This window comes from Callospermophilus lateralis, chromosome 3 (assembly GCF_048772815.1).
Source record: "Callospermophilus lateralis isolate mCalLat2 chromosome 3, mCalLat2.hap1, whole genome shotgun sequence".
NCBI lineage: Eukaryota > Metazoa > Chordata > Mammalia > Rodentia > Sciuridae > Callospermophilus > Callospermophilus lateralis.
Window position 1 is genome coordinate 134,664,347 of NC_135307.1, and position 24,071 is coordinate 134,688,417.

A 24,071-nucleotide genomic window follows, 5' to 3' on the forward strand; every position below is an offset into this window, starting at 1 on the left:
CCAATTTCTAATCCCAAGTCCTTGCATTGACCCATCTGTTTGCCTTGAATGTCATTTTCTCCTAAAGGTCTTCTCTTCTGTTCCCTTAAATGGAGATCACTTGCAGTCAAACTCTAACATTTATGCCTCTTTTAAGCTTTATGCTAATTCAGCTGCATCCCTGCCTGGTCTCCATAGACCATGAACTCCAGCATGGTAGTGATACACAGTGCCCTCAGTTCCCAGACTCTGTTTGTGGCTAACCTCTGTTGGCTCAATTTGGCTGAAAGGACAGTTTTTGCTTTTGGCAATGACCACTCCATCACTTTGAGCTGATAGTATCCAGATTTAACAAGCAACATGTCCTTCCAAAATGAAAAATAAAATAAAATGAATAATGGAGCCTGTGGGAAGATATATATACATTTTTTAAAAATGGGCACCTCAGAGCTAGGTTGCAGGGAGGTGATTTCTCCCTAAGTGCCAAGTGACATTCTGGTAGCAACCAGGACTCTAGTATTAAACTGGCTTATTTTGGCAGTGATCATACATCTCAGTGTCAGGTAATGGCCTTGGCAAAAGGCTGCAAAAACACCCCATCTATGCTGAAAGAGATTGGATTTGTACTTCTGCTGTGTAGGACAGATATCTCTGGTGTAGCCAGGCCTTGTGCCACCAGCTTTAGAAGCAAAACTGCAAATATACGCATAGAAATTATCCAGGGTCCTGTTGCCAGGAAACAAGGATGCGTGTCACACACGCTTATGCTAACACTCTGCTTGTGCAAACACTCAGGACCTAAATGTGGGTCTTTGCCTGAGGGAAGCACCAGTACACATTCCACCATTTTCTCAGGACATACCTACTGCTGAGAGCTGGTGGCAGCAGGGGAATGGCAGCCTTACTTTAGGTAAACAAACACTGCCTTGCTTGACCAGTCTTCAGGGGAGATGCCTTCGTTTCTCTAAGGGGCTGGGGACCAGACTTTGATAAGCCAAGAAGAAATGGTTAACAGTTGAAGAGAGAGAGCACAGTTTTGTTGGCCACTCAAGAGCCCAGAAAAGGTGTGCACTGACAGATCACCACAGAAAGCAGTGGGTTTCCCTGTACTTTGGAAAGGAAGGTTTGTGCAGAACTGACTTCTGGGACTTGGGCCAGGGACTTATATCTGGGTCCAAGACCATCGATTCCTTTGGGTCCTCTGTTTCTTGTCCACGCTTGCAGCCTCTTTTTTCAAAGCTTTCTTGTGAATAAAGTGACACTTTCTCAAACTAGTGTATGGAGGATTTCTTTCAGGAAGCACAGGAATTCCCTATATTTGTTATTTGTATGGGGCCCTCTAGATTCATCCTATGGCTTGAGACGCTGAGCCCCCAAAAACCATGCCACAGGGGAACCCCAAACAGAGACCAGTGGGCAGAAGCAGTTGAGGCACTTTTTCTTCTCTGTCAGGCCAAGCTTTGACATTCTTCTGTGACCACAGTTTTTGTCAGGTACCTGCCCCATTCTGGTGACTGTTCTTATCCTGCCCCTACAGGCTGGCGGCTAGGTTGGGCTCATGTTAATCCTGTGTTCTCTTGTGCAAAAACAAAGGGAAAAAACTTTGCTTTTTCCCTCAATTCTGCCCAATTCTCTGCAAAGAGCCTCTATTAAGTTTTTATCCTCAACCTTTTCAACTGTGTCCTGCTTGGGGTCCTGATAACCGTTCAACTGCTCTAGGCCCTCTATCCACCTGAATAAAGGCCAAACCATATCAAATCACAGGGAACAAAACCCCCCCTTTTACCCATATTGTGTTTGAAATTTTTACTTTTACTTTCATAGATATAACTGCTACACAAATTCTCACATCTTTTACTGTATAGCAGTTGTTTAAAATGTTTATATGTATATTTATTTTGTCTTCAGTGCTGGGGATTGAATCCTGTGCTTCATACACTCTAAACAAGTGCTCTACTATCTATACCCACATCCCCTATATGTAGTTTTATGGTAAAAAGAATATAACTCCTTTTTGGTAGTGGCTTTAAAAGTAGAAACCTCCAGTCAGGTTTATTTAGTCATTAGTCTCGAGATAGTCTTGATAGATCCTACTGAGGAATAAGAAAAGGTAGAAGGAAAACATTTTTCCTTCTAAGCTCCAATCTGGGTTCCTAGTCTTTCCCTTTCTCTACCTCTAACAGCTCTTCCTGCCAATGTGAAGGGGTATTTGTGGATTTCACTATGATGAGTTCAGGCAGATTCTGGGGGCTCAACTGGCAGGGCATGGAGGTACACTCCACAGTGCCTTCCCCTCTGGGAAGCCATTTCAGGGAGCAGTGCAATGTACAGGACAGCCCATCCTGCCATCTTCCCTAGTTTCTAGAAAATTCTCTCATTTCTAAGCCCACCATTCTCCATTTTGATATACTCCCTCCTGGGTGCTGGGACTGTAAAAGTCTAAGAAGAACTGCCACTTGAGGGTAGGGAATCTGTGTCTACTACCAGAATATCTGAACTGCAGACAACCATCCTGTACTATTTGGGCTAACTTTAAGCATGTGCACTGACTGAAATCTTCTGTCAGAATCCAGGGATTGATAGTAAAAATGCTTTCCATTTGGGGTCAAATTACAGGCCATTAGTATGAAAAGTTCGTAAGATGAGCTCTGGAAACCTTGGTTGAGGGGTTAATAATAGAAATATGTGAAACCAAAGAAGGGGTGTGGTAAAGAGCAGCTCAAATTTACACTTTAACCCTTCCATTGAAGGTCTCGCTTCAGTTCACAGTCTTTTTAGGAGGAAGTGGGGATTAGTTTGTTACTCCAAGAGTAAAAACTCACAATTGCTACAGATGGTACAGATGGTCTTTTATTTTCACAAAGCAGAGACTGGAGCCTGGGCCTCAGCTGCCCCTTCAGCTCTCCTGTGTATGAGAGAAGCATGTGACTTGTAATTTGGCTCCCGATGGAGAGCTTTTTGCTGTCCACCTCTGGATGGAAGAAGACTTCACAGTTAGTGGGCATGCTAAAGTTAGCCCTGCCAATACAGGAGAGGTCTGAACTTGCTTGTGGGGCACATTCCCCTCTGTTGGAGAAGCCGGAAAAGGCTGTGGTATGCGGAGGCAGAGCTCGTTGTGTGAGAGCCAGACGGGTCTCCAGCAGGCCTTCTTCTGGAGGCAGCTTGGCCAGGAGCTTCCTACAAGGTCCAGCTGAAGGTGAGACTTGAGGTCAGGCTCCAAGCAGGCTTTCTTCCCATTACAGCCTCCGAGCCTTCCTAGGGCGGCAACCGTTGTGTGGGACGGGAGTGTTGTCCGTGATTGAGATCACTTCTAGGCCCCCCATAGTCAGTCCTTTGATGGCAGACTGGAAGCAGAAAACAGGAGATTGGTGTGGTCGCAGAAGTGATGACCCAGGACCTCAGACCTGGGTTGAGAGGGATGGGGTGCTGCAGGGAAGGGAGAAGAACAGGGCTTGGGATACCTACTATCCTGATCTAATTCTACTCTCACAAAACTCTCTCGCCCAAATCCCTTAACCAATCTCTCAATACTGCCTGCTTCTCAAATCACACTGGCCACTTCCCATCTTATGCTTTATAAACTGAGGACAAAGTCTCCTTGTAGAACATTGGCGCAACTTTTTGTAGCTTCACCTGAGCAGTTTCCTCTTCCTGGAATATCCACACACACAGGCCTCTTCATTCTTGTAAAGTCAGAGAGATGTCCCTGCAGGGGTGGGACCCCTCTACAGGCTCCAGTGCCCTGGGCACATGCTTCACCACTGCACTCACTCACTTAGAGATCTATTTGTGGTGGTCCCTGGGGAACCATTCCCAGGGCCTGGCACCCAGTAGTCACTCAAAAGGGTCTGATGAATTAAACTAAGTGATCTAAGTTTGTTTTGAGGGGCTCAGTAAATTATAGGAACAACAGAAAGAAACTTGAAGCCATGCTGTGGAATCCACTAACGGAGACTTTTACACTTTCTCTACACCTAGTTCTCAAGCCCCAATTTTTCTCACTAAAGCAAGCACAAGCACCATGGAGAACTGAGGTTACTTACCCAGCGCCCTGGCCCCAGGCCTTTCACCACCACTCGGATATGGGTCACACCCTTTCCTGTAGCTTTCTGGAAAGAAGCAGCAAGTGGTTAATGCCTGGGTTACTGCACCCCAATCTCTTGCTACTGCCATGGTGGGGCAAGAGGGAAATGGTACCTACAGAAGTAAGAAGTGGGGCAGAATCAGAGAAGGAAGCAAAGCAGAGATGGCTGCAGTGGAGGACAGAATCAGCAGAGACCACAGAATGTCAAAAGTCAAAGAACTAAATTGACTGTGATCTTTTCACTCAGGATAGTATCGCCACCTAATGGAGATTTTGAAATATCATTCAGATTCTTCTCAGGTTCACAAATGTAGAATTTCAGACCATGAGGTACCACCCTGAACTTCAAGACTGACTCTAAATACCCACTTAAAAAGTGTTATTTAGGGCTGGTGGGCGGGGGTGGGGGGGAGCTCAGTGATCTAGCACTTGTCCAGCATGTATGAAGGGCCGGCACCATGAAAAATAAAAGTGTTAATTAGTATTAATTAGAGTTAAATTTTGCTTTCTTGATTATAAAGGCAATTCTTTCTAGAAACTAAAAAACACACATAACTTATCATGCAGAAGCCACTGTTACTTGACCTTTATAGCATTTTGATTTTTGATGATCATTATTATATAGCAATCAACATCTCTGGATATCGAGTTTTAGTTGAAGGTCAAGGTTTTCATTTGTAAGGCCTCTGTTATAGCAGAAAGTATGGTCATGGGCCAATCTAGATCCAAATCAAGGAACTGAACTGCAGCTTGGCTTTAAAGTCACACACATTCAGATTCTCAACTGGCTCTTGAAAAACTAGATAATACTAAAGGCTTTTTGAAGAATTATGGTAATAAATTAAAATTGCCTGGAACATAATAGTTGTTCAATAGCAGCACACTGACAACTTGCTTCTAAAAAAATCTACTACACTTCATGGTAGAACTGGTACGGTGTGAGACCTCATTAAGCCACATGTTCCCCAGGTAGAGTACTATCATCCCTTCCTCACCCTTCTGGTCTTTAAATTGAAGGGTCTTTGGTTCTTTAGCCTTTAGCACCCTGACTCTTACTCCTAAAACAACCAAGTGTTTTACCTCTAATGAAGCTAAAAAAAAAAAAAAAAAAAAAAAAAAGAGAGAACCCTGCCACATAGATCTCTTCAAGCTACCTGCAGAGTCAGGGTTTCTAACAGGGTTGCAAATTCCTCATTGCTTCTGAATGACCAAGGAGAATCCTCTGCACTGATCAGTCATGCAAAGAGTGGAACACACTGAGACAGAACCACAGAGCATGTGTACTTACTGCTGCTGCAGCTATGCCCGCTGTCTGTGCTGCGATGCCTGTGCCCTTCTTGGCATTCCGAAACCCCTCAGTGCCACAGGAAGCAAAGGCCAGGGGCTGGTGAGTGGCAGAGACCACCTGAATCTGTGTGCTGGGTAAAGAAGAAGAGACAAAATGGATGTAACTATTGTTCAGGGAAATAAAAGAGACCTAACTTATGCCCTTAGAAGCCCGAGTAAGAAAGAGAAATTCATTTGCTTTATCTTGAGTTTAATGCTTTTTAAATCCCTTTAAGAAGTATCAGGAAGGGTTGAATCATCCCCTAAGCCTAATAGAAAATTGACAAGTCATATGATCTGAAGAGAGCTCCACAATCTGAGGGTGGTTAAGCATCACCAGAGGAAGTGCCTTCCCTGTAGCTGGCATTTAAATTAGGTGTGATATCCTTGTCTTTTTTTTTCCCCCCTCCTAAGAAATTAGATGTTTAATTATCAGGGAATTTTTAAAGAGTTTTCATTGAAAGTTTCAAATATGCTTTCCCTACACAAGTGAAAAGAGTACATGAACCAGGGACACATCACTCAGCTTCAATTACCAACTCATCTCCAATTTAGCTTCGCCTATAAACCTTGTTCCTAGTCCCATCACCAATGGATTATTATGAAGCAAATCTCACACCTATCATTTCATTAACAAATATTTCAGTTTATACATCTAAAACAGAAGGAATACTAAAACAAAACCCACAAAACGATTGTCATAATCAAATTGTCACACTGGATAATTCCTATGCTTATTATGACACTCTATTCCATGATCAAAAGTAATTTTAAATAAGTGAAACATTTTCCCTAATTATCTCTAAAATGTTAAATTACAATTAAGAATCACTTTTAGAAATCCTAAGACATGCCTTCTGTTTCCCTTTCAGTAATCATCCCCCTATTTTCTGGTCTGGAGAGCTGCCTGGGAGCTCAGAGCAGAGGGGAGTAGAGGCTGTTGTATGGGCCTCCTCTGGGAGGTGGCCTTGGGCTTAGTTGCTTGTTGGCCTAGCTCAGCTCTGCCATTCCCCCTGCCAGGGCTACTTGCATTTTCTATCTTGAACAGAAGGGTAAGATCATTGCTTGTTTCTGAGATGACCTCAACAGTGATGTGTAGAAAATGCCACTGAGACATCTAGGGGTTGGGGGAGAGGAGGAGGAAGAGAAGGAGAAAAAGGAGAGACACTTACACAAAAGCATGGACCTAACCTGTGTCCCTAATAGTTTGAGACGGGGAGAGGGAAAAGGAAAAAAAATCCAGTTGCTCTCATTTCAAGTTTATCCAACAGATGGATCCTATAGCATTTCCTCTGCCACACACTCTAGCCCGTGACTACACTCTCCTGTACTGTTCTTTAAGCTGCCTGGTGGTCAGGCTGTGACCAAATACAGATTTCCAAGTGGGGGCCTGATCTGTGAGGTTGTCACTAATGCCAGCAATGTTTCTGTAGTCCACACATGACCAAACACCTTGGACATCTGTTTATATGCCACACAAGAACACCAGTCTTGTCACTCTGAATTTACTATTTGCAGGTAGCCCCTACAAGGCAAGGGTCAGTGCATAGTGGCCCAAACATTAAAGGGGGAGCATGTATTTGAAGTTTTATATAAGGGTTAGTTTATTAATATAAATCTCTCTTATTCATATTTCATCCACCCCATTTCCTAGTACTCAGCTTGAGATCCTCATGCCTCAGTCTCTTGAATAGCTGGGATTACAGGTGTGCACCACCATATTAGTGGAACCATTGTCCCTAATATAGTCCCTCCAACAACCTTTAAGCAGGACCAGGAAATATTATTGCCAAGAAGGCAAAGAGATTGTGTATTTCATATTTTCATAAAACTTAAGGAAATTTTGTAAAGACAAAAGTTGTTTTCCCCAAACAAGAGGTATTTGCCTGGGGAACCCCAGCTCTAGCATCATCACACAGCACCCAGATCCGCACCCCGACAAGGGGTGGAACAGCTTCCCTTCCTACCTACTTGTTGTAGGATGCTTTAATGTGTGCGATTGGGATCTCCTCAAATTTCTTTCCTGCCCATCTCAGAGAGCTCTCCTGGCCTGGAACTGGAGGGTAAATGCTGCAAGTAGAAAAAACATTTTATTTAAAATTGTCCTGATTTTTTTAAATCAAAGAAATACATCACATGGTTAAAGAAATTAATAAATCAAATGGCACAGATGAACCCAGATGAAAGACAACAGCCCTGTCCTACTCTGAAGACAGCTGCCCCTACCATTCCTTTTCAATTCTTCCACTATTTGTGAACACAGTACTTCTTAGGTTTCTTTGCAGTGCTGGGGATCACCCAAGGTCTCACAAGTACTAGCTGAGCACTCTACCACCGAGTTTCATCCCCAGCCTGGGGCTATTTCTCAGCTTGTTGACCTCAGACATATGGAGTAACTTTCTACTATAAGAAAAGGAAATTTAATTGATACTCCTTACCTCCTCTTGTCTCTGGTAGCATAATTATATTATTGTTTTCAAGTCCTTTATGGACTACTTTTTCTGCAATTCAAAAATAGTCAAAACTTCTGTTTCTTGTTTCATCAACCCAACAATATCTTATCTATACTTTATAAAAATGGGATAAAGTAATTTTAACATTCATCATTATTATTAAAAAAATCCACGGGCTAGGGTTGTGGTTCAGCAGTAAAATGCTCACCTAGCATGTGCGAGGCCCTGGGTTTGATCCTCAGCACCACATAAAAATAAATTAAGAAAAAAAAAAAGGTATTGTGTCCAACTACAACCAAGTATCCCCTAGAATTACAGACATTAGCACATAAGAGACAGATAAAAATATTTTATGTTTGGAAGGCCAAGGGGGTTATTTATTTATTTATGGTACTGGGGATAAAACCTGGTGTCTTGTGCACCCTAGTCAAATGTTCTACTACTGAGCTACATCCCCAGCCCTTTTAAAATTTTATTTTGGAATCGGGTGTGATGGCACATGCCTGTAATCCCAGCAACTCAGGAGGCTGCGTAGGAGGATTGCAAGTTTGAGACCAGTAAGTCAGCAAGACCCTGGGCAACTTAGTGAGAACTTGCTTCAAAATGAAAAATAAAAATAAGGGATGGGGCTGTGACTCAGTGGTTAAGCCCCTGGGTTCAATCCCTGGTTCCAAGGGAAAAAAAAATTTATTTTGAGATAGGCTCTTGCTAAGTTGTCCAGGTTGGCCTATAGCTTGAGATTCTCCTGCCTCAGCCTCTTGAATAGCTGGGATTATAGGTATGCATCACCTTGCCTGGCTTCTGTCACAACTACTAAACTCTGTCATGCTATCACATAAGCAGACATATCCAACAGTAAATTAATAAGTATGGGTGTTCCAATAAAACTTCATTTACTGAAACAGACAACTGGCCATAATTTGCTAACCCCAACTCCAGACCAGCAACTCTCAATATGGACTGAATAGCAGAGTCCCCTGGGTGCATCCAAATGCTTAATGCCACCCAGACTTAAGGATGGGGCCTGGGAACCTATTTACACATACTCCAGGTGACTCAGATGTGCACTAAGGGTTGGGAGCACTGGCCTAGACATTGTGGTTGAGTTCAAGACCTTTTGGGTTTGCCTGATCTATTTTCTAGTTTTCTTTGGGTAAGTACTCTTTTATTTTCAGATGGAGAAGCTCAGGTACAAATAGGAGCATAAGGTCGGCAAGAGAAGTCAGGTGGTGGACCTAGGAGATCTGCTTTAGTTGCGAGTTTTACAAAGTTGTGCTTTTCACAATTTAAACACATATGGATGTCATTCAGTATTGCAGATGGGAGAAAACCCACTGTTCTACTCTGCCTGTACACCCACATCAAACTCATGTTTGTACTCCACACAGCCATGCTCGACTTTTACTACAATGAACTCTGCCACTCTCCCTCAGCCCTACTGGCTTTCCAAGAGAAACATTCAAAAACAAAACAAAACAATAGCACATTAGTTACAAGTGTATTCTTTCCTGTGGGTCTGATCTTAGAGATGATTTAGAACCTCCACATGCTTTGGCTTATCAGTCTATATGCTGGGATGGAAATTGGGTGAATCTTGTAGATGACATTAACGTTTATAAGATGATCATTTCAGCTGGGTGTAGCGTGATGGTACCCACCTGTAATCCACTGGCTTCAGGGAATTAGGCAGGACCACTGCAAGTTCAAGGCCAGCCTGGGCAACTTAATGAGACTGTCTAAAAGTAAAAAAGGGCTGGGGATGTGGTTCAGTGGTAAAATGACCCTGGGTTCAATCCCTGTAATATGGGTGGCGGGGGGAAGAAATGATAATCATTTCCCTACTGATAATTATCCCCTGTTGACTTGGGGGTCAACAAACACAAACCTACTAAGTCTGAGTGTAAGCAGTATAATGCCTTTTGTAGATAGTATGGTTTTGGAACTAGGAAGGATTCAGATGTTGAGCCATTTAATTGAAAGCATAGGCAAGATCAGGCCTTTAAACCTCCCAGGTTCAATGTGTAAACAAGTGGTTTATCTAAGGAAGTCCCTAACATAAAAGACAAAGCTTTTTGGTACTGGTTGCTTACCTCTTTCTATTTATACTCACACCAGGAAAATGTAGAGAGGCAAACCATTTGTAACTGCTGCCAGAGATAATTTTTTAAAAATGCAAACAAATGTAGAAAAAGGCAAAGACCACAGCTCCTGGCTTAGTGGTCCTTAACAAAACTCCTGTTGGCTTCTATTTCTAAACATTGTTTCCTTCAGTGATCACATGTCTTCTGTTCTACTTTGGCTTCTTACTGCCCTGGTCACACCTAACCTTTGTCATTACCAATACTTGTAACTCCATCATAACTTTGGTTTCAAATACCACACTCTCTGGCAACCACCTCCTGACACACCCACTCACTTCCCCTGCTGTCTTCACTCTGGGATCTTTCAATCTCACAAGGATTTACAATCCAATAACCCTACCAGCTTTCCATTGTCCCTCACACTCCTCATGTCCCCATTTCTCTCCTCACCTAGACTAAATCTTGTGGCCAATTTCTGACAATTACTCCCTTGCAGACACTCTTGATGCTGTTTCCTTTTACTTCATTGTATTCTCCTAGCAAATCCTTAACTGTGGTCAAATCCACCTTGCCAGTCATTCTGAGCTGTGCAAATACATAGCAATGCTGACTTACCTCTCTACCAGGGCTTCCGAACCTCAGCACTATTGACAGTTGGGCAAGATAATTCTTTGTTTTAGGAGGCTGCCCTGTGAATTGTGGGATATTTAGCAGCATCCCTGGCCTCTACCCACTAAATACTATCCCCAAGTTTTGATAACCAAAGATGTTGTCAAACACTGCAAAAAAGTCCTCTGAGGGCAAAATCAATCCCCATTGAGAATCAGTACCCTATTTGAATGACTTCTAGCATCAGGTGGGCACTCAGCACTGCCTGGCAATCATCCCTAGTCCAATTACCCTTCAATTTTTCTGGATGACTCTTTTATTCCTTCTTTTGTCTCCCTAAACCTCCAACTCCTTCCTGTTTCCTCAATGCCAGCTGATGACCTCTACAGAGAAAGAGCAGTAATCAGAATGTCTTCTGGCTCCCACTACCAAACACCTGTGCCCACAGTCTTTGCCGTCTATCCCATCACCATGTTCCACTTGCCTATTAGTCCCTCAAGGACAGTGCTCCGGCAATGTTCCACTTCAGTATTCATTCTTTCCCTTCTCTATGCATCATTCTAGCAGCAAAACATACTGTCATATCTAAAATCTAAGGAAAAACCCAAGCCTCTTGAACCCAAAGATTCCTTGAGTTGTCCATTATTTTACTCCCTCTTACAGCAAAGCCTCCTTAAGGAACTAACTATATTCATGTTTTTTCCTGTCTTCTATTCTCCTTGCACCCACTCTAATCAGACAGTAGCCTCTACCACTCCACTAAATGTGCTCTAATCAAAGTCACCAGCTACCTCCACACTTAATCCAATGTGCAATCCTGACATTTTCACCCACCTATCACATCAGTGTGTTTGACACACTGATTTCCCATTTGACTACACTAAAAACAAACAAACGAAAAATAACAACAACAAAAACTTTCTTGGTTTTCTTACTACCTCTCTGGAGGTTCCTTGTCTCTTGCTGTTTCTTTTACATCTCTCTAATCTCTAACAGACTTCATTATATCTCCATTTAGTGACTAGGCATCTCAAATTTAACCAAACCTAAACTCATGCAGTCCTCCCCATATTAATAAAATAAAAATTCCATCTTTTCAGTTGTTTAGGCCCCCAAATTTGGAGTATTTCTTCACTCTTTTCTTTTTCTTACACCTTATATTAACAAATCAGTCTATTTATGTTACTTCCATAGCCATCTCCGTGGTCCAAACCTCCACTGTTTCTTGCCTGATTTATTTTTATTTATTATTCTAACTCCTTGGAAGATTTCTTCCAGCTTCCATCCTCGCTCCCTGTTGACTCTCTTTAAAAAGTAAGCAAGATCATGTCAACCATCTACTCAACTCCCCAGTAGCTTTCCATCTCAGTAAAAGCTAAAGTTCTAGAGATGGCCTGTGAGCCCTACAGAATGTTGTTTAACATGCCTGCTGGTATCCCTACTTCCCACTGTTATAACTCCCATATTTTACTTATTTTCTATTTACTGTATTCTGCCCACTAAAATTTAACTTGCATAGAAGCAGGGCTAAAAAAAAAAAAAAAAAAAAAGAAGCTCTGCTTGTTTGATCAGGGTTATAACCCCAACACTTTGAACAGTGCCTGGCATTGTTGAATGAATGATTGCAACAGATTCTTGGTTTAAATCCTTTCAGCAGCTCCTTACTGTCTGCAGTGGAGAGTATGAAATCTCTAGGGTGACAGAAAATACCTTTACCATGACAGGCATGGTAGCACACAAGTGTAATGCCAGTTATTTGGAAGGATGAGGCATCCTTTTCACAGACTGTTATCTTTGCTTACAATGATCCCTTTTATCTTGTCCAGTTGAATTCCCATTCAATTCACTAAGCTTACTGTCTTACCATAATCTTGCATGATTTTTTGGGGAGTGGATACTTATTCTTTTATACTTCCAACCAGTTCTAACTCCATTATACTATTAATCAGATTATGGTGAAAACGTTTGCACATATGCCTTTCTTGGACGACCCTATGCTACTAAGGAGGGAAATGGTCTTTTATATATCCAGCAATTAGCATTGTACTGGATGTGAGGGTAAGTGGATATGTACACTCCGTGCACATAGAGGTAGTGGCACTGCTGGGAAGCAAGGTGCCAGTTTCTAGGGCTGAACACAAAACTCACCCTGGACCTTTAATCAACTCCAAGAAATGCAGGATAATCTGTTCCATGGTATGTCACCCCATTCTTCCCATTTTGTGTGTGAGGAGGGAGGTTGTTAATTTGACATGAAATTCGTTTCAAAAGGATTAAGAAAGCTCATATTTGTTATACACAGATTCTGACATTCAGTCATTCAACCAACTAAAGTTCACTGTGAAGCTACTTTGTGCCAGAGCTCATCTCATTTATAATTTCCATAATCTTGAGTATTACCCCCCACTTTAGATAAGACTCAGAGAGATCTGCACAAGGTCCCACAGATGTCAAATGACAAGAGTGGGAATTCATCGGTTTTCTGACTCTGCACGGGTGCGTATTTCCCAAGGGTTGGACCAGAAGTGGCCCTCACCTGAAGCTCTTCTGGCTCGGAGCCACCTCCTCAACTTCCTGCTTGGCCGCCGCATCTTGCAGTACCTGGGCTCCGGTGTGGATAGTCCGGGATGGGCCTCGGACTACAACCCTGCGGAGAAGGAAAGCTCAAAAAAGCCCCGGCCTACCGGCCACCGGAGCCCAAGTAACACATAGGATACTGTCAGGAGAATAGTCCTGAAGACAGCCGTAGGCTCCAGAAGGCAATGGTTCTTACCCGATCGTCGAGGTCCGCGCCCATGACTGCAAGATCCTCGACCCCGCGTTTCTCACAACCTGCATGACTAGAATTGACCCCAGTCAGCTCCGGTCGGCCGCTTCCGGCGTAGCTGGAGTGACGCCAGCACCTTGAGCGCCTGTGGTAGAGAGTACAGAAAGGAAAGTCATCTGATTGCTCTCTAAAAGGCCCATTAAGTATTTTTATTCAAATTTAAGTGCTCTATGAAAACTATAGTTACATGTTCACCTGGAACTCGCTTCCCCTTTTAATATTCTAATATAAGAATTTCACCTGCACCACCCGCCATATCGGAATGGTTTGTTCCAATAGTTCTTGGGATAGTACTCTTCCTGATCTTGCCATCCGCGTTGCCTTGTGGGAATACGGGGTTGGTTGAGGACTCCGCTTGGAGCCGCGATGCATTGTGGGAAGGGAGAAAGATGGCGGTGTCCATTAGGCGGACTCTGTCAGGTGTGGCGAGGGGCCTGCGGAGGTTCGAAAGGGTATGGGCAAGTAGCCTGGGTTCTCGCAGCCTGGTCCTTGAGGCCGCACCCTCAAAAAGGGAATCCCCATGGCGTTTGTTGGGCGCGTTGTGTCTGCAGCGACCACCACTCATTTCCAAGCCGCTGACCCCATTGCAGGAAGAGATGGCAGCTCTGCTACAGCAGGTAGGAGGATTGAGACACAGGTGCAAGGGGAGGTAATAACGGCTCACCGGCCTTGGTTCGATCCTGACTCTGGCACCATTTAGTCTGTGTGATTTTGATCAAGACATTTCACTACCCTCAACTTCCGTACACTTGTCTGCAGGATGAAACAAATCTTATTAAGGTGGGTTGGTATGTAATGGGCGTTTAACAAATATTTTAGTTTTGATGGCCTTATTATTGTTAGTTGGGGCAGTTTTTTGGAGGTTCTTTCTGGTCTCGAACAAGAATCGGTCCTTGTTAAAAGGAACTCATAGATTGGAGGGGATACAATCTTTGTGATGTGATGAGTGTTTAGAATGAAGTATAGGAGACAGTGGGCACATCTGTGAGATGCCTGCGATAGAGTCTGCTGTTTTACCTCACCGGGTTATTTCTGTGAAGGGCAAGGGAGGAAATACGGGTAAAAGCTGAGTGTAGTGGCTGTGAAGATGTTAAGTCTCCACATACAGTGATTAAAGGGTGTTAGGTTTCCCCAGAATCTGGGATGTTTTGTCTTAGGTTACTGATAGCTTTAAGCTTTTCTTCTGTGTTTTTTGCCAAATTTATTAATTTTCTCACTTGGCATATTCATATCCTACAGATGTTCATAGCATATATCAGATATATATTAAATGACAGATATGCAGTAGTGAGTAAGACAGGAGTAGTTCTGGTTATCAGAGACCTTGAGTTCAGTGGAGTAGGGGAGAGAAGTCAATAACCAAATAATCAAATGACTGTTTGCAGATTCTGATAAATATTTTAAAGGAAAATGGTTCTATGAAAGTGCTTCACAGGGACATCTAAATTTTTATTTTATGGGCAAGCTAAGGAATGTCTCTCTGAGAGAGTGATATTTAAATTGAGACCATACAAATGAGTAGAAATTCTTCTAGGAGAAAAAAGCAAGGGAAAACACTCTAGGAAGAAGGGACAACTTCTGTAAAGTCCTTGAGGCAGGAATGTCCTTGATGAATAAGGTGATGATCAAGGACTACTACTATGACTGGAGCATGGTAAGTAGGCAGGCAATGCCTGTCCCATTCCTTTGTTCTTTGTAGCAGTTTTGATCCCCAATCACATTCTGACATTTTGGCAAATGTAACTTACACTTAAGTGCAGGTGACCTTTTTTCTTTGTCTCTGTTTTCTCTCTGTTCAGTGTTTTAATTGTATGTCTAGTAATATTAAGTGATAAACTTCTGAGTCTATCAAGGATGCTATAGCTTTGTTTTATTCTCCTAGTTTTGTTTGTCTTTTTAATTTTCCTAGATAGAGATAGAAAACAGCCTGTATTCAGACCATGAGCTTCGTGCTTTAGATGAAGCCCAGCGACTGGCAAAGAAGAAAGCTGATCTTTATGATGAAGAGCAAGATGAAAAGGATATATTGCTTGTGCAAGATTTGGAAGATATGTGGGAGCAGAAATTCCTACAGTTCAAACCTGGAGCTCGGATAACAGGTATGATCTTTTTAGTCTAAAAAAAGAAGTGAAAGGGGTATTCTGGTTCCCAAATATAGGACAATTACTTAGCCTCTGCTTTGTGTTTTAACTAACAAACAAATTTTTTTTGGTACCAGGGATTGAACTCAGGGCTCTTAATCACTGAGCCATATCCCCAGCCCTTTTTTGTAATTTATTTAGAGATTGGGTCTCATTGAGTTGCTTAGGGCCTCGCTGAGTTGCTGAAGCTGGCTTTGAACTCATGATCCTCCTACCTCAGCCTTCTGAGCTGCTAAGATTACAGGTGTGCACCGACCTAACAATTTTAAGTTACAAAACAACTTTGAGGAAAATAAATTCTTTTCCCAATTCCTCACATCTACCCTAATATGGTTTTTAAAAGGCTCATGTTATTTTTGAGTGGGGGGTGGGTAAGAATGTTGGGGTAGCCTTTTCTCTTAGTTAAGCTTTATGAATGTTGTCTGAGTTTAATTCCCATTCTGGGACAGAGAGTGGTTTAAAGTAGGCCTTTTTCTTCTAGTTCTGTGTTTTATTGGAAATTGCTCTTTAATTTTTTTTTTTTGAAGTTGTCAGCATGCCTTTATTTTATTTGTTTATTTTTTTTGTATGTGGTGCTAAGGATCAAACCCATTGCCTCACACATGCTAGGCAAGCACTCTGCCACTGAGCCCCAGCCCCAGCCCTGGAAATCACCTTTATGGAAGGGGGTTCTGTTGCCCTTGTTTTACAGATGCAGGCTGAAGAACAGAGAAAGTGTGGGTTAGTTAGATCAGTAATAGTGTTAAGTTGAATTAAGCAGTTGTGTTTGAGTTATGGTTGTTGCTTCTTTTTTAAAGGCTCAGAGTATGTTTTACTTTTTAGATAAGTTCAACTCTTGGTTTCCTTTTTTTACTTTTCAGTTTCCTTAAGAGTATGAGACTATACCTGAAAGAGGTCAGAATTAGAATTAAAGAGATGGGTCAGAGGGTAAATTTGGCTATAATTTCTTTGAGACAAAGGATTATGACACTACCTTAAAGAAAAACTTTAAAACTCAAAGCTCATTGGTCCCAGATGATCACAGCCTTCTTGCTTTTACTCACCCCCTTTTCTTCATAGAAGCTGATAAAAAAAATGACCGAACCTCATTGCACCGGAAGCTAGACAGGAACCTTATTCTGTTAGTCAGAGAGAAGCTTGGAGATGAGGATGTTTGGATGCTGCCCCAGACAGAATGGCAGCCTGGGGAGACCCTCCGAGGGACAGCTGAGCGAACCCTGTCTGCACTCTCAGGTGAGTTCCTCAGAAACCTACAAGATTCACTTCAGACTCAACCAGATGATTTATAGGCTGATTGTGATAAAGGGCTTAAGAGTAAGGAGTGGGAAGGTTAATGGATACTGATGTTTATAAAGGGTTATTCTGTAGGATGTTTAGCAGTATTTCTGGCCTCTGCCCACACAATTCAAAAGCACAACCTCATTCCTATTCCCATCTACTACCAAAATTATATCTACACACTGTGAAATGTTACCTGGAGAGCAAAATTATAGTGGTTGGAAACCATTATACTAGATGGTTGAAGGGGATGCCAAAGAATTTCCCCTTGCTTTTGTGTCATACCTTTCCATGCTGCTAGCATGAGCTTCCTGAAACACAAATCCCTTATCATGCTTTGCAGAGAATTCTTTAAAGGTTGTTCATAGAAATTCAAATTTTTCAGCATAGCCTAAAAATCCTTTTTGCTGTGGTCCTGATCTCGATAGTCTTCTGTCTTGCTGAGTTCATTATATTCCAGGTTCTAACCTAGTAAAGCTTTTACATTCCTTGAATAAATAATGTAGTCTTTTGTACATTTCTGCTTTAGGGCATGCTGGTTCCTGCACAGAATGGTTTTGTCCTCCATTGCCAGGCTGCTCAATTTGTAAGACTTAGCTCAATGCTGTATACCTTTTGTAGTGGAACCTTCCCTGAGCTTCTAGATAGAGTGCCTCTTGCTCCTGGGTTCCCACAGTGCATGCCTGTGCACTTTATACAGAAGACCAGACATTTACTCTGTGCTTTCCATCATCTGGGTTCTTTCCATGCAATGGGGTCACGGTGATGAATTGGGCACTATCCCTATTCTCTAGGAGCTCATTTTCTAGTGGAGAATATACTCTCTCACATATGCCATTGCACTATAATTGTTTATTATATACTATATTTCTTTCCCCAACCAGAATTTTGAATTTCTCGAAGTCTGGCCAGTATGTATTCTTTTTTATGATTTCAGCTCCCAGTAAAGTAGGTGCTTGCTGAGTGTTTGTTGAGTAAATGGATTTTGTGGTGCACAACCACTTGACAGACCTGCTACCAGCATAAGACTCCTTGCAAAGCATTAGCAGTGTATGCCCCCTAACTCCTTCCCACCACGGGCCTCTTTGGCCTATAGGAGATAGCAAGGCACAATGGAACGTATGAAGCTTTGCTCCTCTCAGTCACGCAGCTGTCACATTGAAACTGATAGCTGGGATTCTTGCCAGAATCCTTGTGCCCCGATGTTTTGCATCAAACCACTGTGACATATCTGGTCAATTCTGTCTTCTGTGTGTCACATGGAAGGGGTTCTTATTTGGTCCTACTCTTCCCTCTTTTTCATATTCCCATTGTAATAAATATATGTTAAGGGAAATATATAAATGATACTAAAAGATGTTTATATTATTAGGTGCATTATAAAATATGTTGATTTATTGCAAATGTCTACACAAACTAAAGTAGCAAATAATAGAAAATAATTAAAAAGGCAAAGAAAAGTGAGAAAAGTGGAAATACATTCCCCGCTGACTCCATACTTCCAATATCTGCAAGATGGAATTTCTAGAGGTGGAATTCACAGGTGAAAGGTATGCATACTTAAGTTTTTGATAAGTATTATTTACTTGTCTCCTAATAAGTAGGTAAGTAATAGTTGACATTTTCAGTATATGGGAATGCCAGTTTGTCTAGACCTCAACAACACATGAAATAGTCCCTTTTTAGTTTTTGCCTCTCCAGTTAGTAAAAATCATCTCTGTTGTATAATTTTCAGTTTATTAGTGAGATTGACTATCTTTTCACATGTTTATTGGCTATGTTTTTCTTTAACTGCCTATTCAGATCCTTTGCTTATATGTATAATGAGCTATTTTTATCTTTTTGATTTGCTTCTTTTTCAGATCATAGAAAGGCAACATGCATTATTGAATTAAGTTTGGAAAATTCTGAAAAGTGTAAATAAATAATCTAGTTTGATTCTACCACAGATATCTGCTGCAAGATTTTGTATTGTATGTGAATTCATACCATATATAAATTCTTCATCTAATACTAGTAGTGCTTTTTTAAGAAAGAACATGAGAAAAGCAGTTCATGTGTATGATGAAAAAATTACCAAGCAGTATTTGGTAAATGTGGTATAAGAAGTAATTTCCCCTTTTCAGAGGCAGCCTTCCGTAACAGATTTTTTTTTATGTGTATTCTTTAAGAAATTTTCTATGCATATTCAAGCACCTAAGTATTTTAAACTTCTGTTTTTCTACATAATGGAAGCATATACACACACTTCCTTTTTCCTTACATAGTTTTTTTTAACATTTTTCCAGATCAGTTTATGGAGACTAAGTTTAAGTGTTTTTAACACCTGCATACTGTTTCATAATACATTGATACTACCTTGTGTAAAAAGTTCGTTGCTTTTACAAGTGAAGCTGTAGTGAACATCCTTGGGTACTCATCTTTGCTCACATGGGCAAATAAGTTATGTTTGGGAAGATAAGTTTCTAGCAATGGAGTGGTTTAAGTGTATGTATGGTTAAAATTGATACTTCTTGCCAAACAATGACAGTTATAGTCATTTATATCCCCATAATATATTGAAGATACCAGTTTTCCCCAAGTAGAGTATAGATCAAACTTTTTAAAATTTATTATGGTAAGTTTCAGTTTATTTATATGGTTAATGGTATTTAATAAATATAGTATAAAAATTAATTTTACAATTGTTTTTTAGTATCTGTATGTGATTGATTCCTGACCCCACCCTGCCCCTAGATGTGAGAATCTGCAAATGTGCCAAGTTCCTTCTACAAAATGGTGTAGTATTTGCAAGTAACCTGCGTATATCCTCTTGTGTGCTTCAAATCATCTCTAGATTACTCACAATACCTAATACGATGGAAATGTTATGTAAATAGTTGTTATACTATACTATTTAGGAACTAATGACAAGGAAAAAAAGTGTGTACGTATTCAGTACAGAGATAATTGTTTTTCCCCCCAAATATTTTCAACCTATAGTTGGTTAAATCCATGGATTTAGGACCTGACTGTAATGATATGCTATTATTGTTTTAATTTGTACTTCTTTAATTATTAATGTTTATTTTCATGTGAAGTTCCTGTTTATATGCTTGGTTCATTTTTCTTTTGAATTTTTTTTCCTCATTGATTTCTAAATTTTTTTTTTTTTTTGAGACAGGATCTTGCCCAGACTGGCCTTGAATTTATGATTCTCTTTCCCCACTCTCCTGAGTTGCTGCTCTCTTAAGTGTTTCTTCTTTCTATTTATCTATCTATCTATCTATCTATCTATCTATCTATCTATCTTTCCCCTCCCAGTATTGGGGTTTGAACCCAGGGGCGCCCAGAGTCATGCTGCGCACTACCTTCAGACTCCCCTTTTTAAAAAGTTTTTTTTTAGTTATTAGTGGACCTTTATTTATGTATACATGGTCCTGAAAATCGAACCCAGTGTGTCTCACATGTGCTAGGCAAGCGTTCTACCACTTAGCTACAACCATAGCCCTTGTCTTTGATTTTTATATGCTTTGTTTTTTTTTCTTAGAGAAAGATTTAGTTTTTATTTAAACAAATATAAGTTTTTATGTATTTGAATTTTTTTTGTCTTGCTTATAAGGGGCTTCCTTTATCAATAATGATTCAGGAGGTATTCCATATTTTCTTCTAATATGGTTAGGATTTTCTAAATGAAAAACTTAAGGATTCAGAAATAATTAATTGATCATGAAGCCATTATCTAGAATGTACAAATCTTTTACAGAAATTTGAAATTTCTGCCAAATCTTTAATTTACGGTATCAATTTTGATAAGAGGACTGAGTTTGGGATCTAACTCTGTTTTTCCATTTAGCTAGCTAATTAATCAGATGCTATGTAGTAATTAATCCATCATTTCTTCATCCCTTGAAAGGTTGGCTTAGGGTTATTAACTCTAGTTATAGACTACAGAAACTGTCTACAAATCTGGGGATCTTTTTGTGCTTTGCACATGATATCCCTTTTAAATGTGGGTGAACTTTGCTTTTTAGATACGAAGTGTCCTGGTCCTTCACTGACAGGTGGTGAATGGACTGAATGTAGTATCTGGCTGTTCTGATTCCCAGATAGTGCTACTTTAATTGCATTGCTGACTTACAGTCTGAAAGTGGTAGCTTGGCATCTGGGAGTGATCCAGAGGCTATCTACTTCAGGCCAGAAAGCATTTGGATTGAGAATGAGGAGGGTTTTTGCTGGAATGGCCCTTGTCTTCATTGTTAGGAATGGTTTTTACCTCAGGGGAAAAGTGACTTTCCTAGGGACATCCTGTAATTTGGGGATGAGTGTAACCTTATCTTTCAATTCTGTTTTTTTTTTCTTTTTTTCTTTCTTCTCCCTTAGAAAACAACATGGAAGCCAAGTTCCTAGGAAATGCACCTTGTGGCCACTACAAGTTCAAGTTCCCCCAGGCAATGCGGACAGAGAGTAACCTTGGGGCAAAAGTATTCTTTTTCAAAGCACTACTACTAAGTGGAGACTTTTCCCAGACTGGGAAGGAAGGCCATCATGTTTGGGTCAGTAAGGAGGAGTTGAGTGACTATTTGAAACCACAATATTTGACCCAGGTTAAAAGATTTCTTTTGGACCTCTGATGGACTGAACTGCCTGTGGATATTGCTCAGACAAATCAGGGGTTAGAGCTTTAAGGACATTTGTGTGGTGGCCCCATATTTGCAGGGAATATCAAGCAGGAAACTAATTCTGAGAATTAAATGAGTCTGTTTTTATGTTGTCTCAGCTGATTTGCTCTTTGAAGATGCCTGGTTCTTCCAATGAAGAGGGGACCATCTCTTAGGATGCCTTTCTATTTTCCCCAAGCTGATAATTGAGTATTGTATTACTTTATAGAGAAGTAACTGTCCTACTGGGTTTAGGAAGAAAAAACAGAAGGATATGAATCAACCTGAAGCCTTAAGTTCTGTGAAAACTTCTAGGCCCATGAGAAAAACCTGGGTTCATAGTCATTTTCCATTTTATTTTACCTTTCTTTTCCATTTGATATGAAAGAATTTTAATTTTGCCTAGGAAATAATGCCTTCTTTTCCCTCCTTTCCTCTCCCCATTCTTCTCTTTCCTTTCCCTTTGTCTCTCTTTCTTCCATAAAGCATTTATATTTAAAAAGTAATTAATTATGCCTTAACCTGTTTTGAAAACAGTCATGTGAAATAAGCAAGTTCAGCTTATGTCCATTCTGCAAATGCAGGAACCATGACCATGGTGTAACTTGGCCCAGAGTCATGCTGCGCATTCCTGATGGTGCTAGAGAATGGTGATCCCTTGCTTTTAGTTGGGGCTTTTTGACTATTGTTTGTTGCTTGTGTCACCACTGGTCTCTAGTGCCTGGCACATAGAAGGTACAAATAAATATCTGCTACATGAGTGCAGGAGAGCAAGGAATGAGAAACATTTCCACCCAGAAAAGCGGTTCCAGTAGGAAGACTGTGGTCCTAGGTTCCATTAAACTTTTCCTGGTTTCCTCTTAGTCCCTTTTGGATAAACAGAGTGGCTGGTGTGATGTGAACTTGTGAAATGGGGTTTCTATTTCTGCATCAGATGTAGCCTTGTGTTCTTACACAGGGCCAGGGAAATTGCTTTCTGTTATCATAGCAAGGTGTTTAGTACTTATGTTCCTCTCCTTGCCCTGTACCTCATTACTGAGGGGAGATGTCCTCTAGGTGAGGCTTGCTCATCACCAGCAATAGTGGCACCTTGGAATGAAGCTTGAGCATAGCCATAGGACCAGGGTGCACTTTACTGGATTCTAGAGTGTGTTGAGTACATGATCTCTATTGCCCATTCTTAGGGCCTTAGGCACCTCCAACCTAGAAAGGCAAAAATCATTTAGGTGAATTGGCAATTATGTTCATAACCATGCATGGGCTGGAGATGTTAGTGGTAGAGCACTTGCCCATGTGTGAGGCCCTGGATTTGATCCTCAGCACCACATAAAAATCAATAAATAGAAGAGAGGTATTGTGGGGGAAAAAAAAAAAAAAGGTTTGCTTGTTATAACATTGTTTACGTGTTTTGCAGTGTTGGGGATTAACCCTGGCCCTAGATCTAGGCAAGTGTTATACTCCGAGCTATAACCCCAGCCTATAACATCGTTTCCTTAGTGGGAAATAGCATATGTGTAATGAGTAAGGAGAGAGATGGTGTCAGAAGAAGTTGAAATTTTGTTAGTTCCTGTGAGATTTCCCCTGGAACATTTTGAGATCACATACAAGATTGAACACCTTTGAAAAAGGTGAAAGTTTTATAGAAATGTCATCCTTTTTTGCAAATAGGAACTGGTTTAGTAGCTTCAGGAATCACTAATAGCCCTTCCACTGTGTTTAGCTGTCTGGGGAAACTGAGTGAAAAGGAGGAAGCTGTGAAGATATTCTACTCCCTTTGTTTTATGTATTTATTTGTTTATTTAACTTTAAAATCGATGCATTATAATTTATACATAATGGTGGTTTTCATTATGACATTCATATATGCACATAACATAATTTGCTCAGTTTCATTCTGTGTACTCCCTTTCTTTTAAAAAAATTATTGAAGAGGGCCCCATCCTGGACCACATTTTTAATTTTGATGGAACTGATCTCTACTAGGACCTATATCTCAGGAAATGGCACATGCCCAGGATTTAAAGCCAGGGACTAGTGTACATAGTTGTGGGGATTTAACTGCATTATTAGTCTCATTGGGCTTGTTTATGCTCTGTTAGCGCTCTGGCTACAAAATTCCATAGGTTTTAGGGTCTTCCCCCAACCCCTTTTCTGTTATTTTTGAAATGTGATTTTGCAGAATGTAGGATATTCAGCATTGTAGTATAAATGACTGTTTGCTGATTGCTAGCTCAAACTTTCCACTGACTACCGAACATGACCAAAAATTGTTTCTACTGTTTCTTTTGGGAGAAGATGACCAGTGACAAAATAAGAAGTGATACCCTCTGTGGAGATGGGTGCCTGCCTTCAAAGCAAATTGTGGGAGGAGAGTGGTGTGGGTGGTGTGGTGGGGACTAGGAGTTGCAGTTTGAGGTGTGTTTGTGGAACCTAAAAATAGAAGCCTGTGTGTGTGTGTGTGTGTGTGTGTGTGTGTATGTATGTGTATAAGACATAAAATGCCATCCAACTCACTAGAAAGATCCTCCAGAGATGTAGGTTTAAACCTCCACTTCATCATTTCTTTCCCAGATGATTTCCAGTCACTTTTGTTTTTTCTTTTGGTGTTGAGAATTGAACCCAGGGGTGCTTAACCTTTAACCACTGAGCCACA

The 24,071-nt window shown here is 40.9% G+C and overlaps 2 protein-coding genes across 4 annotated transcripts; one reads left to right on the forward strand and one right to left on the reverse strand.

The window, feature by feature from the left end:
* Positions 1–2,813: 2,813 nt before the first annotated feature.
* Mrps11 (mitochondrial ribosomal protein S11) lies at positions 2,814–13,649 on the reverse strand. 2 transcript variants are annotated; one of them, XM_076848816.1, is made up of 7 exons: positions 13,555–13,649; positions 13,306–13,444; positions 13,069–13,179; positions 7,361–7,459; positions 5,352–5,481; positions 4,023–4,088; positions 2,814–3,323 (listed from the first exon to the last, which is right to left on the reverse strand). In XM_076848816.1, the coding sequence occupies exons 2-7, from the start codon at positions 13,368–13,370 to the stop codon at positions 3,216–3,218; spliced, it is 579 nt and encodes a 192-aa protein (XP_076704931.1). In that variant the 5' UTR covers positions 13,371–13,444; positions 13,555–13,649; the 3' UTR covers positions 2,814–3,215. The 2 variants fall into 2 exon arrangements, with proteins under 2 accessions (XP_076704931.1, XP_076704932.1); XM_076848817.1 differs by lacking the exon at positions 7,361–7,459.
* Positions 13,650–13,743: 94 nt separating this feature from the next.
* On the forward strand, positions 13,744–21,536 carry Mrpl46 (mitochondrial ribosomal protein L46). Of its 2 annotated transcripts, none has more exons than XM_076851375.2 (4): positions 13,744–13,976; positions 15,269–15,458; positions 16,560–16,733; positions 21,141–21,536. In XM_076851375.2, the coding sequence occupies exons 1-4, from the start codon at positions 13,749–13,751 to the stop codon at positions 21,389–21,391; spliced, it is 843 nt and encodes a 280-aa protein (XP_076707490.1). In that variant the 5' UTR covers positions 13,744–13,748; the 3' UTR covers positions 21,392–21,536. The 2 variants fall into 2 exon arrangements, with proteins under 2 accessions (XP_076707490.1, XP_076707491.1); XM_076851376.2 differs by having other exon boundaries at positions 13,798–13,976; positions 15,273–15,458.
* Positions 21,537–24,071: the final 2,535 nt, after the last annotated feature.